Source organism: Apus apus, chromosome 1, assembly GCF_020740795.1.
Source record: "Apus apus isolate bApuApu2 chromosome 1, bApuApu2.pri.cur, whole genome shotgun sequence".
In the NCBI taxonomy this organism is placed as follows: Eukaryota; Metazoa; Chordata; class Aves; order Apodiformes; family Apodidae; genus Apus; species Apus apus.
Genome location: NC_067282.1, coordinates 64,914,481 through 64,933,453, shown reverse-complemented (window position 1 = coordinate 64,933,453; position 18,973 = coordinate 64,914,481). Strand labels below are relative to the sequence as shown.

General features: G+C 42.3%; 1 protein-coding gene across 1 annotated transcript; it reads left to right on the top strand.

Moving 5' to 3' along the window:
• Positions 1-382: 382 nt before the first annotated feature.
• Positions 383-14,641, top strand: IL1R2 (interleukin 1 receptor type 2). Its single transcript, XM_051627354.1, is given in 10 exon segments — positions 383-408; positions 2,861-2,906; positions 2,909-2,990; positions 3,095-3,353; positions 5,492-5,666; positions 7,208-7,382; positions 8,347-8,412; positions 9,671-9,806; positions 12,098-12,243; positions 13,569-14,641. Coding segments are annotated over 10 exon segments (1,239 nt in total). The 3' UTR covers positions 13,697-14,641.
• Positions 14,642-18,973: the final 4,332 nt, after the last annotated feature.

Here is an 18,973-nt window from a genome sequence, read left to right as displayed (position 1 = left end):
AAGACTGCAATTTAGCTGCTGACTGTGCTGCAGGGCACCCATGAGAATTTTTTATTTGAGGTAGAGAGTAAAATAGTCATGTGAAGACACGAGTGTATGCAAACCAGAGTTCGTCAGAAAAAGGGAAATTTAGTCATATACTTGGCAGTCATTTCCCCTTTTTTTGGGAAATCCAAATACATATTTTTTTTCTCTCTCAGTGTCTCTGTTTCTTTCATCCTCACTCTACGGAAGGAAAGAAAGGTGGGTCTAAAAAAGTCCTTTGGTTTTGACACAAACCTGATTGGGCAACAAGAGAAAAATTTCCGTTCCATGTTGGGCTAAACCCTATATAAGTTCCCCACTAGCAATTTTCAGTCTTATATCTTTTCTTGAGGAGCTAATGACTGAAAAGCTACAGAACCATAGGTAAGTGAATCTGATGGAAATTTGGGAATGAAAGCCTCCCATAAATCCTCAGCTTGTGTAGGACTAATGAAGATTTCTAGACACTAAACCAAAGAGACTGGAAAGCTCTGGACAAAATGACCAACTATTTTCATGAGGCAAAGGATCCAACTTGAGAGCAACTCCCTTGTTACAGATGTTTACATGTGAACCATGGGGCTTGTTAGTGCTGCAGACAAAGTCACTAGCACCTAGTGCAAGCGTAGCCCTGAGAGGAGCTATGGTTCCACAGCAGTGCCCTGGAAGCTCTTGTAGAGCTAGTGGTAGAAGAGACAATGTGTGGTTATGAAGGTTTTAGCAAGGTGTTGAGTCTTGCACTTGAGCCACAACAACCCCATGCAACACTACAGGCTAGAAAGCTTCTCAGAGAAAAAGGACCTGGGGGTTTTGGTCAACAGCCACTATGACCCAGCAGTGTGTCCAGGTGGCCAAGAAGGCCAGCAGCATCCTGCCTTGTATCAGGAATAGCGTGGCCAGCAGGACTAAGGAAGTGATGGTCCTCCTGTATTCAGCACTGATGAGGCTGCATCTCAAGTACTGTGGTCAGTTCTGGGCCCCTCACTACAAGAAGGACATTGAGGTGCTGGAGCAAGTCCGGAGAAGGGCAACAAAGCTGGTGAGGGGTCTAGAGAAGAAATCCTGTGAGGAGTGGCTGAGGGAACTGAGGTTGTTTAGCCAGTAGAAGAGGAGGCTGAGGGGAGACCTTATTACTTGCTACAACTACCTGAAAGGAGGTTGTAGTGAGGTGGGTGTTGGTCTCTTCTCCCAACTAACAAGTACAGGACAGGAGGAAATGTGCTCAAGTTGTGCCAGGGGCGGGTTAGATTGGGTATTAAAATAAACCTCTTCACTATAACAGTTATTAAACTCCAGAACAGGCTGCCCAGGGAAGTGGTTGAAAAACTATCCCTAGAGTTATTTAAAAGATAGGTAGATGTGGTGCTTAGGGACATGGTTTAGCACTGAAGTCAGAAGAGCTAGGTTAATGGTTGGACTCAATGATCTTAAAGGTCTTTTCCAACCAGAACAATTCTATAATTCTGTGAAACAGTATTATTGAGCAAGAGGTTGGCTTTGTGGTGTTGTAGAGATTACAATAAGCTGGAAATATTTTATTCTAGTCAAGCTATCAGATGTCAGGTAAGTATAGTTACTAGAATGGGAGAAATTTGGATTAAAGGCACATTATAAATATGAGAATGGTGGGATATACAGAAGGTACATGAAGGTGAGTACGTATAAATATGACTGGTTTATATTGGTAAAAATTTATTTTTGCTTTTGGATACTGTTTCAAAATAGATGTCCGGTCATTCGATATCCATCCTATGGGACAACAATAGCGTTAGGCTCATGTTAAATGCATGCAATTTACATTTCTGTATATACAATGGAAATATTATATATCGCATGCACCTGCACTGTATTGCACATAAATACCCTACACAGAGCATACGCTGGTGCTCAGATACAGCATGTTTTATGTATTTTTGCCTGAGATACACTGAGATAACACATAATCAGCAGTAGCTGATACCTTGTGGCAAACCAGAAAGCATTCAGTGAGGTACACAGGAGCTGCCTTGCCCATGCCAGGCAGAAGACAATTAATGAATGACTGACAGCAAATAGTTTGTTGGCTTTTTGTGTTTTGTTTTGTTTTTTTCCTTAGTGTCATTGTGTCTGGTATTTAGGACAAATTGTTTCAAGGCTTTTCTCCTCTGTTTTAACACAGATGGTAATAGTGTTCATGCTGAAAAATCATTTGTACACCAACAGAAAGATGGGTGTGTGTGCCATGGGAGACAAATTTTTTTGCCCCAAGAGAAATATTTGTTGGAGGTTTTGAAAGCTTAGCTGTGGTTACAGCAGGAAATTTGGCTGCAGCTTGATCTATGCTAGCTGGCCTACTTAGGTAGCCACAGCAGGGTAGATAAATTGACACAGGATTTAACGAGGTCCATACAACTTTGGGAGACTCCTGAAGTGACTTTGTAAGAGAGCTAAAGTCTGTTCTGCTGCATCTTTTCTCCTGTGTTCGCCCAAGCGACTACACTACAGCTGAATCCAAGCTGCTGACCTGTGCCTCAGTCACATCTTATTGCAAAATAAGCAGAGTCAGAGTTTTCCACTTGTAGATGCTGCAGTGAAAAGCTGTGGGGACAGCAACATCTTGTGGCATGTTGTTTGAATCTCCTGGAGCAAAAGATATGAGACAGGATGTGTTTATGCCAAACCAGATGCTCTTGGTCCACAAGTCAACCCCCATAACTAAGGATGAAGAAGTATTTCTGCTTGCCAAGGGTGAACCTAACCTCACCAGGTCCAGAGTGAGGAAAAGAGCAGTTAACTCTTAAGTTAACATTTTGTATTTTAATTGAATCTTCTGTCTTGTAATAAAATTCCCCCATAGATTTCAAGACACTTTCCTTTGGTCTTCTTCTGATTTCCTCTGGGAAAAAAAATGTGTGGGCTTTTCTTTGTCCTGGTGTTGTGCACAGCAACCACCTCTGCTTTCAGACTCCGGCAAGTCAAAAGCACAGGTAAGGGCATGCTTTTTGTTTGTTAGTTTGTTTGTTTTCTCCCTCTCTCTCCTTTTTAGTGTGGCTGGCCAAGAGTAATGTAAAAATATCTCTGATTTATATAGAAAACTGCTCAGATCACACCGTGTATTTCAAACACTACTATGAACTGCATGGAGAACCTGTGGTTCTGAAATGCCCTTCCCCCAGATACAAACATTTGGATTTTTCTGCCTTGACATCTAATATCACATGGTATAAAAATGGTTCAGAAACCATGATATCAGGAAGAGAGGAAAATCCAAGAATCTGGGCAAAAGGAGATGCACTCTGGTTTTTACCAACAACTCTAGAAGACTCAGGAGTCTATATCTGCACAAGAAGGTAGGTATTGATAAGAAAATTCAGTGCACTAACAAGATGACTGTGTGAAATAATTAGCTTGATTCTAAACTCCAGCTGTGTTCAGAGTATGTCTAGATAAGATAATTTCTTAGATGACTTTATTAGAGAAAAAAAAATGTGGAAGCTCAGAACTTTAAATGCATGATGTGTCTACTGTAGATACTTGCACTGAATGTATCATTACACAGTATTGCCACTCTGGCTACAATTCCATGAGGAAACCACGAACAGAGAGTTTGTTCTAGCATATTTATGAGCCAGTCATGTCTGTGGTGAGCGGGCACATGCTTCAGCCAGGGGATTCTGCAGAACTCAACCTTCCTTTTAGGGCTCTAGAGAGGCAAATAGACTTGTTTACACCCCAGCTTGCCTTACAAAGCATATACCAAGGCTCTGTAGTGGCTTCCTTCTTCCGTCTTCCTTATCCCTATGTTTACTTCTCTCCAGCTTCACATTTTAATCTGTCATGAGACTTGATGTATATTTACTAGTCTGGGCTCAAACATGTGATGCTGCAGTGGGTTGAGACTTGGTTATCTTTTTCTGAGTAGCTGACAGCTCCCTGTACCTTCAAAAAAGGTACCGGGGTCTGGATTTGTAAGGGACTGAGGGACTGAGGAAGTCAAGAACACCTATCACCATGAAAGCCTGGATTCCAGAAGACCTCCAGGGTGCTTGTTCCATGCCAGCTCCTCCTTCCATTTCAGTTCAGGTGCCTGGCAACTGGCACCCTGTTCTGGTGTCTGTGGTGGAAACATATCTCTGCATCCCTAGAGCTGCCTTTGTAGAGCAGATTCCTTGCCGGAAAGGCACACCTCATGAGTGACATGTCATCAGTGGAAGAGATGAAGAGGCAGAACTCAGTAAGTCAGGTTGGCCTTTCTGCATGTCTCAGCCATAATTGCAGTGGTGGGGCAAGAGACCGTGATAGTGAGGCCACAATAATGAAAGGTAGCAAATTTATCCTAGACCACAGAGTTGCTGCCTGAGACCTTGAAAGTTGTATTTAATGCCCTTTCTGGACTGTTCTGCCTTGGTTCCTGGACTTATAACAGTGTTATTGACAACTATAGTAAAATGCTGTGAAATCTGTTTGGAAAAAAAATAAATATGTAAGAGCTGAGTACAATAGCTTCATCATTAATGCTATTGTGGGATTAATAAAGTACAAACAAATTGTATTTCCTTTGCAAACCATCTTACAGGGAAGCCACCAGATTTTCAACACTGTCAAACAAGGGTAAATGTAGAAGAAGATGAATGTAACACAGAAGTAAAGTAAATGAACACAGATCTCTACTTCTGCTGACCAAGTATTTTGGATTTAGATGTTTGACCTGTAGGTGACAGCCTGTCCCAGTACCCCAGCAATAGTGTGAGTCCATCTGCACCCAGCCTCAAACTGTTCTCCAGGAGGTCACAGCCTGTCCCCTCTGGCTTTGCTGGCCCCTGCAGGGCTCAGGCTCTGCCCTGGCTGGAGGCATCTCTGAGACAGTCTTCCAGAGACTGTAAAGGTTAAACACCTATCTCCCCCATTTTGATGCTCCTTGGGACTGGAAGGGTTTGCCTGTTGGGGCCAGAAAAATAAGTTAAATATTGCAAAACTTTCAAGGCAGGAATGTCTTATTTTCCATGCAAAATTACATGCACTCATAAAAATGCCTACTGGTTGCACAACAGTAACTGCAGATGTATTTTAATACTTTAGCTTTAAGCTTTTTTTTTATTTTTATTTTTTTAATTTCATCGTTAGGGTTTTCACAGCAAGTCCTCTTTCAAGGAAGTGGCAGAGGGTTCATGGCACTGCTGCTGTTTAGGTGGACATGGTCCCCCTCCTTGCAAAATTAAAATCATGCCGTAGCCTAAGGGTGCACAGCAAACATGGTGTACAAAAAAATAAAAGACTGAAGCTCCGAGGCAGACGTGTGTCAGCAACATGTTTAACTTGTGCCAAAAAAACAGTATCAGTGATTTTCCAGGATCTCTCCTGGCGTGATCTTAGTCTTGGCCTCTTGGAAATAGCTAAGGAGGGATATAGAGCCAGGAGGAAATCAAGGGTGTTACTCAAGCTCCCTTAGTTGCTGGAGGTTGCTCATCTCTCCCTGCTCTCTCTGCAGGAACTCCTCCTACTGTGCAGAGGTCTCCATCCACCTCACAGTCATGGAGAAAACAGCTGCTCAGGAGATTGCCTATTCCCAGTTCCTCTTCACCTTTAAATCTGGAAAGGTTGTTTGCCCTGATCTGTGGGATTTTACACCAAATAGGACAAGCTTGGAGCTCAAGTGGTACAAGGTAGAACTTTCACCTCCTCTTTATGCAAAGCCTAATCCTGACCTGTTTGTAAAGGCATGTACCTCTCCACTTCCTGCTTCTCCTGAACATGATGTTGTTAAAGCCATGAGCACAGCTTAATGTACTGAGAATTTTGGGGCAGATTTATATATTTTAAGAAAGGTTGTCTGGGGTGGAGTCAGCACAAGGTGAAGTGCTCCACATGTTATATGCTCTCACAACATAACTAGCTGTGTAACTGTGTTTAAGGCTAGACTACATACTCCAACTGCAGGGTTTGCCACTTCAGATTAGTCCCTTGTCTTCGGTGCTACGCTTCTTTTTTATGGCCCCTCTAGTGAATCCCATAAAGTGGGACCTGCCAGTGATGCTTCCTTAGTGTGAGCTGTTCTGATGGGGTAGTTTCCATCAACCAACCGGAATACAGTTTGGAAATAGCCAATTTATCACACCAGGTTTATAGTGTTGCCTGCCCATGGCTTTTCAAACAGTCAAGCCTGGTTGTGCTTGCAAGGTGAAATATCCTTCACGTGATCGATGTTGTACAATCTTGCACTGGACAGGACAGGGTTCTTCTTTTGTTTCCTTAGTACCTTGGTTTAGCTTCCACTTACAATCCCACTTTGACTGTGGGCTCTGCCTCCTGCAGCTGTCTGTCATTCATACCTTCGGATGCAATACCTCAGCTGGCTTCGTACAGCAGTGCCTATGTCATGATTGGTACCACACCAGCAAAATGTCTCTGATCCCCTTCAGAAGCAGCCTATGCCTATAACCCAATTAGTCATCTAAGTACAAGGCTGTCCACCTCAATATGGTTCTTGCTGCAACTGTCAGAAAGAGCTAACTTGCCTTCATGGGAAAGGGACACCATTGCTCCTAGCAGGGTTCCAACACATGTGTGATCAGAGTCTTAGTGATACAGAACTGGGATTTATCACAGTTTATGAGATTATGTAGGGTAAGTAATATTTTTGTGAAACCTACATGACTATTAAAGTGCATTTATCTTAGAAGAATGGCTTAGAATATTGCTCTTATGAGATCATGGATGGAAAGTAACAGTGTTGTGAAAACCTTCAAACCTTTCACACCTTCATTGTGAGAACCTACTAAAATGATTTTGTCTAAGAAGAATGCATTAGATGACTACTCTTGAGGGAACTCAGTACAGAAGCGACAACTTTTCCATCCTAAAATGTGCATTTTATTGAAAAGCTACACACACACATTACAGACAGATTAAAACAGTGATTCTTCACACTTCATATAGTGTCTCAGAGCATTTTAGAGATGGGGATTGGAACTAGATGATCTTCAAGGTCCCTTCCAACCCAAACCATCCTATGATTCTATTACCATTTTATACAAGGTAGAAGAACTTGGCCTTTTGTGGAAAAGTGGAGCTGCCCAGATTTCCCAGTGAAAAGCGAGCTTTTACTGATGAAGAAACAAATATAAGTGATTTTGTCATGAGGTTACATAGAGTGTAACCGCACCTATCACCTTACCCGTAACGCCAGCTGCTGTCCTTTCTCCAGGGTGGCCTGCCTTTGGAAGACAACAATGAAAAATTCATAATTCTGAAAGGCTCGACTTCTCTGATCATGACTTCTGTGTTACCAACAGACGCTGGCTATTACACCTGCAAGATGGCATTTCCATTTGAAGGTGTAACATATGAAATCACCAGAACTATTCTACTGGAGACTACTGGTAAATATTGAGACCTATTTGATAAAGAAACTCAGGAGAGGAACTCATACTCAGCAATGCCAAGGGAAAGGGGATGCCACGGGTGCTTGTTTTGGTGTTGGGGGGTTTCCCACAGCACCCCGGCAGGGCTGGGGTCACCTCTTCGCCTCACTTGCGGAGAAGATGTGCGGGAGGCAGAGCTTGATGCTGCAAGCGCCTGCGGGTGTTAAACCGAATAACTGATGTCGATCACAGCAAATGACTTCAGGGGGTTCCGGAAATAAACCACTTGGCGCTGGCTCAGGGTGGGAGAAACGCGCTATTTCGCAAACCGGCGGGGACGGGAAGGTCGGGGCGCTGCTGATGCCCGAAAGGCCGGCAGGGGGCGCTGCTGCCACCCCCAGCGGGGGGGAGGGCGTGTCCGCGCCCCGCCCACGGCCCCGCCCACGGCCCCGGGTTCTCGGGGGCCCCGTCGCGCTCGTCCCCCCGGGCGGCCCCGCTGGGCTTGGGTTGCGATGGAGCTGCCCACGAAGGAGGCGGCCTGGGGTTGTTGCACCCTCCGTCTGGTCGATGATGGAAGTGACCGCCTCGCTCGCCTGGCAGCGCTGAGGGTGTCATTCTCGGTCGAGGGCCTGCCCGCTCTCTGCTCGAGCTTGTAGCTTTTCTGTTTTTGCAAATATGAAGGATCTCAGCACTTGCTGCTCATAAAAAAAGACGGTGCTTAGTGCCTAATGTTACTGTTGCTTCCCCAGACACACTCCCGTATCATCCGTAAATTCCTCACGGCACAGCTTTCATGTCTTGAGCTTGATCTTGGCTGTCCCCACAAACAGCTTTGGGCTTGAAATTGGAATGTTTCTCTTTGCCAGTGGGTTTAATAAGCTCACCTGGGAGGTGAGAGATGCTGAGCCAAGTGGCCCGTTTCTATCTATAGTTCTGGGGCAATGGCCCTGTTGCTAACACTGACTCTGCTCTCTTTGTCCAGAACAAGAAAAGATAACTACTCCAATAATTGTGTATCCGACACAAAAGACAACATCAGCTCCTCTTGGTAAGGCCCAACATTATTTCTGGAAACATCTCATCAGGCAAAAACTAGAGCAGGTCCTCTTAAGGTGTAATTTATTGGCATAAATTGTTGTATTTCTTTTGGTCTTGATTATATTAGCTGAGAGTTGGTGCTGGAGTGTTTTTTCCTCCTTATTGTCTACAACTAGATGCTATCTTTCATGCAGGAGAAGCTGCAGAAATGCTGCAGATTTTAGCCTCTAGCAAAGCAGGAAAAGCATGTTTGCACCCTTAGATCAGCTGCTCAGAGTCTCCCTTCACTAAGAACTGTTAATTTTCAATATTCCTGCAAATTGGTCTAGGTTGTCTGGTGGCTTTGAAGGAGCCATCTAGCTCTTTTGGGAGGAGACATTTTTTTCATTCCTTTTTCCTCTTTGAACTAGACAGTTTTTGTTAGTTAGAAAGTAGCTTGATTTCAATTTTGTTTTTTTGAAAACCATGTTATGACAACAAATTTCTGTTGTATTTCCTCTTCCCAGAAAATGCCAGGTGTATTTTAGGCTAACCTTTCTAAACTTGGGCACTATACACATAGTTGTGTCCCATGATGTCTTAGTTTTCCTTGTCACTTTTCTTCCCATTGTATTAGGACCACCAAGTCTTTTTTTTTTTTTTTTTTTTCCCCTTCCTATTTAGCTCCTTGGAGTGTTTTATATCCCTTTATCATCATCTGCACAGATACAATAATAAAATTGTATGCACTACTGACCCTGTATTCTCTATATAATACAGATACGCACCAGCCTGAAGGCTCATTACCCTTACCTCCAATTTACAATATATCAAAAATTCTGAATTTTTGCACCATCACTTTGTCCCTGGAGATCACACCTTGAGCTGAAGGCCCTTGTCCACAGCACTTCTGAGTAAAGCTGCTCTGCTTGTTACCGCAGTTGCTCCAGAGTGGTAAATCACACCATGACCTTCAGGCTGTAGTACGTCAGCGGGAGAAAGGCCATAAGAACACAACTTTGCCTCCTGAGGAATGTGTCTAGTGCAAGAGTTGCTAACTGTTGCAATGGAAAAATAATTTGGTTAGCAGCAGGAAGGACTGCCAAACTGAACGGTCTTTCTGCCAAGGAGAAGGGAGTCAAAAGCAGTCTGGGGTTTAACTTCACTTTTCAATGTAGTTGTGCTTGACCTGTGAGGGAACTTGATCTCTTGCTGGAGATTTTGCTTATTACCAAGAGCTGTTTTCCACATGTATCTAATTGTCTTTTTAAACTTTCTTTTGCCAACAGGCTCCAAGGTGACTCTCCCATGCAAAGTGTTTATTGGACAGAGCAGCCATGTCCATACTGAGGTGGAATGGCTAGCAAATGACACCACTGTCAACGTGGTTTACAAGCAGAGCAGAGTGACACAGGGGGAACGACAGTAAGTCTGGCTGAGAGGGTTTCCTTGTGCTTGTTGTTTTAACATGTGGTGTGTCAAGGGCTCTCAGTGCAACTGAATGCCAGGTAGTGAAATAGGTTATAGACAGATCTGAAAAACAGGCAGGCAAGCAAAAATCCCCAAAGCCAACCCCAGCACAGTGAAACAAATTCTTTGTCTTGAGTCTTTATCCATGGTATACTACAAATCAGCCAACCTCAAAGCTTAAACTTGAAGCCTGCTTTCATGGACAGCTGGGCTGTTGGAAGACCTGACTGCAGAGGAAAGCAATGGGACTTGATCTTTCCCAGTGCTTCTCCTCTCTCTCTCTCCTTAACCTGTGCCAGGGAAGCAGCAACCTCCTCTCCTTGACAATCATGAGGTTCTCCGAACACACTAACAGGAAATTATCCAGTGGTATTTATTTTTAAATATAATTTTTTTTTTTCCCTTAGGGTAGGTCTTTTCTGCATTAGTGATTTAAACTGACTCATAGAGACATCCAGTGAGTGCTAGAGCTGGTGCCAGGGAAGCATTGGGAGGGATGCTGGTGGGAGGGAGAAGCAGGATGTCCCACATCCTCTTGCCCTGATCCATTGTCTTTCCCCATCTTGTGTAGCCTTCTCTCAGCTGCCTTGCAGCTGTGTTCAAGGCTTTTTCTGCTAGGAAAGGAGAGAAAAGGTCTGTTTTCTGTACCTGTCACATGTCACCTGAGCTCTAATTTATGTCATTCAGGCACTCTTCTAGTGCTTTGCAAACATGAGGTAAACCTCCTAACTGAAATATCTTCACTGAGGTCCAAGTTGGCATGTTTTATCTCTCATTTGTTGAAGCTGAGAGTGTCCTCAAAGATCATCACCCTCACACGTGTCATGGTGGCTCCTGGGGTCTGGGATACTATTGCTTCTACTGTTAATGGTTAAAATGATCACTCAGCAGCTAGCATCTTCACAAAGAGTTCCTGGCAATTAATTAGGATTTAGCATGGGGTAGGGACCGTTCTCAGCAGAGTCTGGGGATGTGGCATCCCTGTTTTGAGGGATGAAAGTGTTCAACAGTTATGGATGTGGGCTGGTTTTGGCTATTTGTGGCCAACAGTGCCACATAACAACCTGGCCATGTTGAGTTTATTGCACAGATGCAGCCAGAGCTAACATGATAACCCAGGTGTTTGCCTCAGCCCTTACGTGTTTTCACATTCCCCACGTCATGACTGAGATGATTAATTTATAATGTTCTTTACATGGATAAGTGACAATGTGTTAAACCTGTGGTCAGGAGCCACAAAATGTACTGTGGCCGTAGTCTCTGCAGGCTTGAGAACATAACAGCACATGTACTTTCTTACTTAGTGTTTAAAATATTTTTATTATTATTATCACTATCGATATTACTGTTATATGCTATTATACAATTGCATGAAGACAGGGACTGTGCCAGCTAAGGATCATGCAGAGCCCATGGTGTGTTAGACACCTCAGTTCTGCTGGAAGCCCTCAGAATGGCAGCAAGGCAAAGCAGGCTGAATGTCACTGAGAAAACAAATGCCCTGCAGAAACCTCTGGCAAAACACCCACCACTGTGTTGCTGCCTTCCTGCAGTACAGTCCTGGGAGGAACACACAGGGAACTATGCTGCAGAGCAGGGCAAGCTCATGACCAGATCATTAAAGAGCAGCTGGACAACATCTCCAGCAGTGACTAATAGATACCAAGAGAAAAAGTTTGACTGCAGCTAGAAAACCACTTTTAAACAGTTGGTCTGATGAAACAATCAGGTTGAAATATGCTGGATGCTTCCTGGACAGTTTCTTGTATCGAACTCTTGCCTTTGGGCACGTAACAGACAGGAATGGTGGTTCATTTTGCTGAGTGAGCATTTGCAGCGTTATGTTCTCCGTATGTCCTCTTCCTGCTGATAGTAAGAATTAATCTCAGAAATGAATAGTTGGTCAGAGAGAAGGAATGAGGTCCTTTCACAATGCTGTGTAGAGAGGTCAAAGATAAACAGAGTTTTGCTTGCTTTTCTTCCCTCCCTTTATTTTTGTAAGACAAATCCAGACCTTTTGTTCCTGTAAGATTCAACAAGATTCAACATGTACTGCCTGCTGAAACTCAAACAGTTGTCACAACTGGGGTGGAAGACACAGCTGTCCTCTAATGCTGAGGGGCTAGTTCAGAAATGAGCAAATATCCATTGTGTTTTCTTGCAATGTGCTGTTAGAATGAACACATCAAATACTGAAGAGTCAGATTATAAAATTATTTAAAACAAAATCATTCTTTTTCTTCCAGAGAAATTGTGGAAAATGGTGAAAACTTCATTGAAGTGCCACTGATTTTTGATTCTGTTGAAGAAGTGGATTTTTACACAGACTTCATGTGTGTGGCCCAGAACATATTTGGCTACCAAGTATTGCCAACAAGGTTTAAGCAGGAAGGTAACTAGTTCGGCTACTTATCTGGGAGACAAACATGCTGTAATTGTTAGCATTATTCTAATGCTAAATTATCACCCAAGCCTTTTATACAGCCAGAGCTAGTATTGGAGGAGACTATTGTCTGAGAAAAACAGATTTCTTTTTCACCTGTAGGATCTGGAATAGCTTGCTCAGAGAAGACACTTTCTGTGGATCGCTCACTGGTATTTGCTGCAGGGATAAGGCTCTGTGCTAATATATCTGTTCATTGGATAACACCCAAGTTTAGATACACTTTGTGAAACAATGGCTCCAGGGAGACTATTGGCAAACTCCCATTGGGTGCAGCAGGGCCAAATCTCCTCCAGTTCCTCAAACACAGGGGAAAAAGCAAGAAGACAATAGCACAAAAAAGATCAGAGTGTTCCTTCTCAGCATGCACAGATTGCCACCAAAATAATAAGAAGTGTGAATTATGATGGGTGTTGTTATTTTGGCTCTTAGTAATGGAAGAGAATCCCTAAACTGAGTGCAATTAATGTTGCTGTGTGATAGATCATTGGCCAAGAACCAGCTGTAAAAACAACATGAAGTGATGCTAATTGTTTCTTTGCATTACACTGATGAATAACCAGAGCTTGCTTCCACTGTCTTAGAAAGGCAGAGGAACATTTAAAGTCTTCATTATGAGTTGCAACTCCTGACTCACTCTAGCATCCTATGATGAGGGATTTGCTAGATGATGTGTTGCCCTTGTCTTCCATGAACTACACAAGTTCCATGAACTACAAGTAATACTACAGAGGAGACAATCCATGAACCAGTGTAAACTGGAATAATCCAAAATGGTCTGGACTGACATTGGCCTTGGAAATCAGCTGTGTTTTGGGAAAAAGCTCACAGTCTGGGCTTAATCATTAAGAGTTTATAAGCTGCTCCATATGCAACAATTATTCACAGAGGGTGAAGGTGGACTAGGTTTTATGTACTCCTTCTCCATGTGGTGCTTTTATTTCCTGTTTGGAGTTTCTCTGCTTCCACCAGATTAAGATATAAAACACATATCAGCCCTGAGCAGGGGTTGGTAAGAGTCCTGTGTATGCAAAAGAATTGAACTTTAAATTCTCACCCTCTCTTATTTTCCAGTTCTTCCTCCTATCTTCATAAACCCATTTCCCAGAGCACTCAATCATTAGGCTTATTCCTTTCATAGGCGATCAACCCTGCTGGAAGGTTAACTTGCAGACATCCTTTTTAGTGTCATTTCTTCTCTTCCTCCTTGAACTTGGGCAACTATGTTCCTGGGAGGTTTGTTTTGAAAATATTTCCTTTCTTTACTTTTCCAGCTGTTGGCTTATCCTGGTACATTGCAACGATTCCCATTGCGTTGGCCTGTGTGATCATGGGGGCAATGTTCATCCACAAGTGCTGGAAACGGAGAGCCAATAAAGGATACATGACAGCAAGAGTCTGAAATCTGATTTATTCTTCACCCACCATCAGAAAAAAAAAAAATCATCCTGGTTGTCTTTCACATCAGACTCAGAGAGACATTTCTGACTAAACTCCTTTCCCAGCAGATTTTCCTCTTCTCCAAGTCTTCTGCCATCTGATGAAAGTTATAAAATACAAGTTTGCATTTTTATGCTGCTTAGATGCAGGAAACCTGTTTCTGTTATTTTGGAGCTATTTGCAATTTGTGGAATTTTGGAACACACAATACTAGGAGTGCGCCCTGAGTGTGGGAAGGATGGGGAAAGGGAAGTGCTCTCACCCTTTGTAATTCCAATAGTCTTATTGTTTAAAAAAGACAACCAACGAAAACCCTCTAAAACCCTCTAAAAACAGAAGCTAAGAAAGCTTGCAACAGAAGGACTATTCCACACAGGAGTGAAAATGCTGTTTTCTAGCCATTCAAACTCCTTTTATTTTACTTCAGTCTAAAATGAGCCACTTTTTCCCTTTTCCAGAGCCAAATACAGTTGTCATGGCAACTATGTATCTGTGAACTTTACCTCTGAAAATCTGCATTTTTTCACCATTTGGATTACCCTTTGCTTAAATGGACTGTCTCAGAATATCCCTGCCCAAGTATAACAGATAACTGTACACCGGAGAATTCAGTTTTCTGTTTTATCTACCAGTCTCTCATAGCTAGAGATTCATAGGCAGCTGTAACATGTTGTTGTCTCTGCCAAGAAAAGACTTTGGAGGGATATTTTAGTATTTTGAGAGTCACTTGATTAATACATGGTTTTATTCCTGGAAGTGATTGAACAGATTACCAGGAATAATGTAGATAGAGTCTTGCTCTTCTCTGCCTCTAACTCTTTCATGACTGGCCTGATTGTTCTCACTGATATGAGTATAAAAGTCTGGTATATATTCCCATAAACAATGAGTCTGCACCAGTGAAGCTTGTGCTGCTGCAGGAACTTTGTGTCCTTTAAATTGAAGTATGCAAATCAACTATTCATGATGCAAAATGATGTCCATTAGGTTAATCTAACTGGATTCCAGTCTTGACATTAATCAGAAGAGAGAAATAAATAATCAGTGACCATGCTGTACTTTGAGGATCTGAATAAGCAGAATGACTTGGTTACTTCCTCTTCCAAGATGTAACACTTGTGGTAGCTGAGAAATAGTTTCATCATATGTAAGAGTATTATCTTCATCTGAATAGGAAGGAAAGAGATCCAGCCTTAAGTTATAGATTGTTACAGACCCAGGACTGGCAGCTCACACAGACACTGAATGTAAAGCTTCTTGTTTGCCTATATCAGCCCAGAGGTTTTTCAAACTGTGTAGGAAAGGAAATGATCAGGGAGATACACTGGCTTCAAATAAATTGTGAAGTAGGAATCTTAGAACTATGAGTGGCCCCACAAACTAGAGCAACGAACAACTTGCATCCATCTGGAAGAGGCCATAATTTAATTCCTTCACAGCACCACTTATAGGTGGTTCTGAGTTTAGCTCAATAAATATTTGGAAGGATTTTAAAGACTAGGATTTGGCCTAAATTAAGAAACCCTTCAATCTATCAGCAAGAACCTTCACATTTTATGAGATTTAAACCAAAATCTCTCTTTAAATATTCAAAGTGTTTGTTGTGAAGATACAGGCATAGGGATTAGATTTCTGATGCAGTCTGAGTCAGTGCTAACCAAAGATGACAGGACTTAAGTGTTTCCAGGTATAGGATGTTAAAGACAATAAGGAATACATATATTTTATGGGCAAATGGGAAAAAGGTGTCTGCAAGTGTGGAGAACAGTCAATCCACTTGGACATCTGTTCATTGAAAGAAGAAAACCATAAATGAACTGGACAGTGCTGGAATGAACATCAAAAACATTTTGGATTTATGAGAAATGCTCATTTTTATCAAGCAATTGCTAGACTGTAGCTAGAGAATAAATTAAGTTTTTCAGTAAGGGTAACTTTTCAAAATGCTATTTGTTATTCCCATCCATCTGCATCCTCCAAGAGTAGTGTGATAGCACATTTGGCTGTAAGAGTGGCTTGAATTTAATGAAATAGTGGAAGAGAAGTAGAGCCTTTGGTATATGGAGTAGTGGTGCCTCAAAAAAGTTAAGTACCGCAGATCCTCCTCCAAACTAGAGGAGAAAGAAATGTGAATGTGAAATAAAATTAGGCATACAGAGATCTGATGTTACGTACCCAGTGGTGTCTTGAATACAAGGGGAATGTGAAGAAACAGTTTTATCTTTTATGAATTTATATTTGCTTCTCTGACTACTGATAAAATAATTTTCAGAAGGCTCTCCTCATAGCTGGATTTTCAAGTGAACTACATAGTGTAAATAATTTACAGACAGATTTGAACAAGTGACCCACATAATGTAAATTTTTACATTGATTTGTATTGTTATAAACGAGAGTAACATGGTCTATATTGATTTTTTAAAATGTTACATGAAAAATGAAAAACAAAACAAACAAAGTGCTGGTGTGTGAGTCGGGTGGGATGGAAGATGTGAGATGGTTTGGTTTTGGGGTGGAGCCTCTTTCCTGGAGAGGTGTGGAGTTAAGCTGCTTTCCTGCCACCATGTTAATGGCTGTCCTTGCTCTGCAGTTCCCTGAGCATTTTGGTTCCCTCTGGGCAGGTGGTATCAGGTGATCTTTCTCTCTGTGGCTACCAGCTATTTAAGTATTAGGTTCCCACTGCCTTCTGTTGGGGAATTTTGGAGACTGTGAGTTAACACAGACTGTCACTGTGGGGTTGTGAATTTAGTATGTGCTCCTCAGGCAGGAATATCTGTTTTGTTCAGCTTCCTAAAGGCAAATTTTTTATCTACTTTTTCAGTTAAAATTAGAGAACTCATGTTATCACTTTTCTTTGGGTAGGTCCATCCTGGGAAGTTCAGAATCATTAGCCTCAAGGTACTTTGAGGAGAAAATATCTTAAATATCAAAGCAAACCAAGACAGAGGACTTGTATCGTTTGCTCCTAGGACTGTGTGGGTTTATAGCATTTGCCAGAGAGCTCATGTATCTGCAACAACTTCAAAGGAACATCTGCAGAGGGGAAGAGACTGGTGTCCCATGGTCTTGGCATGAGTTAGCATCCAGGACAGCGGCTGGTTTTGTGCAAGTAAATCTTTTCAGGAAACATGACTTCAGTTAACAGTTATTTTCTTGTTTTATTCAGCATATATGATCTTGATGTCAGCCATCGATCTAAACAGACAGCATAACTAATGTTTGACCAGAGTAGCCCCTCAAACAAAGTAAATAAGTAATTTGGAGAGCACCAAATAGCTAGATATGCTAGTTCCCAAGTAAAACCCTTAAATAATTGTGGGAGCAAATGGAAATAAGAATTGGATCTGTGCACAGAGCTGATCTTGTCAAATCCAGATAAGAAGATTGAAGTTTTTTTTATTCTAGTAGCTGGGGAGGGAAGGTATGCGTGCAGGAGGACAAGAAATATGTGAAATACCTTTGCTAGGAATAATACTTCAAATACGAGAATAGCTGATGAAAGTGTTTGGTGATTATTCTGATTCAAGTCTGCAAAGCAGGAGACACATGACAGCAAAACAAAGTAAAGAATAGATCTTATGTTTTGGAGCTGAGAACTCCCTGTCCACTCATAAGCTTGGAGCTGCTAAAGATAGCCTAGGGTGGAGTGCCTCTCATCCAGCCTTCAACCAGCCAAAAGGAATACAGCTGGTCCCAGCCAGCCACTGATGTTTCCTCTCCACTCAGTGGAGAAGGAGCTATCTCTGGTGCCTAAAATAAATGGGATTAATTGCCCTCTAGGGGTGCCTGTCTTTTTCCACCACTTAAAGACAAATTGAGATGAATCCACCCTGGTTAACAAGAATGATTAGTTGTGGACCACTGAATTTCAGGTTATCAGAGATGTTATAGACCCTACAACTATGTATCTAGTATATATACTAGGTATATCTATACATATAGACTTAAGCCCAGAGACACCCTGTCACAGAGTTGAGACTGCTGGCCTTTCTTAGATAATGACTTTAATGCTGGCAGCTCGCTGTGCAGAGCAAGGATACAGGCTCATGCTAAATAAAAATACTGTAAGTGGTTGGAAGGCATGCACAAAGGTACATTTTGTGGGATCCATTATAAGAGACAGGCTGAAAATATCTAGTTGATGCCATTGAAAAGTGTCTTTGAGTCATAGACCGTGTGGTTGTGAAGTGCCACAGCTATGACAGGAAGAAAAGAAAGAGCTGCTGGGAAGTGCACAGAGCCTCCCTGGGACCAGAAGGAAGTCTGCAGGGGAGCTGAAGGCTCCTGGTGCAAGCGTGAGGCAGGAGGAGCTCTGAGCCCTTCCACAGCACCCAGCTGGGTCAGCTTGCACTGCAGCCAGTGCCCTTCTGCTCCCAGCAGACACTGCTGGGTAACAGCAGCAGGTCAGAAAAAATAGTTATGTGCAAATGGTATATCAAAAAAGCAGCCTCCTGCCAGTGGGCAAACACAGGCTGTCAAAGAGAAAACCACTAAAAAGGTATAAAATTAATTAGTCTGCTTCATTGTATTCATTGGACTGAAAATTATAGGAGTTTATTCATTAGCTAGTATATGTGGTGTAAAGAGCTTAATGAAGCAGATGAAATGTAACACTAGTCAGTTTTCGAGAAGGACATATTGTTAGCTTCCTGAAGCTCCTCCAGGGAGAGCCAGGCACCTAATAATAACTGGGGAAATTTTAAAAACTCCCATAGACCCAAGATCAGTTGTGAGAACTTGAAAAATTCATCCATTCCTGACTCTTTAGCTACAAAGTGCAGTTTGCCTCTCATACCAATGTTAGTATTTTACACCACTCTAAATTGTCTCAGAAGCTGATGACAACTTCAGGTATAAATAGTACTCCTTTGTAACGAGTTGAAAAAGTCAATCTCTGAGACCTGACAAGAAGTGAAGGTCCTCTCTTTCTTGCTGTTTTTACTGGTGTGTCATCTGTTGAGTAGTGCCATAGGAACTTCACTTTTATCTACTGAAATTTCACAGAAATGCAAGTCTTGATTTCTTTGAGGTCAGTGAGGCATTACCAGAGTTTCTGTCTCATGAGGCTTGAACAGTACGATTTGTTTAAAGCCTTAGAGCTCCTGTTTTGACTTGGTTATAGAGGATTCATCCATCTGCTAAGCTGCGGGACAAATGAATCATCCTGTTTGCTTACTTTGGCTCCCAAATATGCTTCATAAGTGCTAGGGAGGCCAGACTGTGACTGGAAATAGTTGAT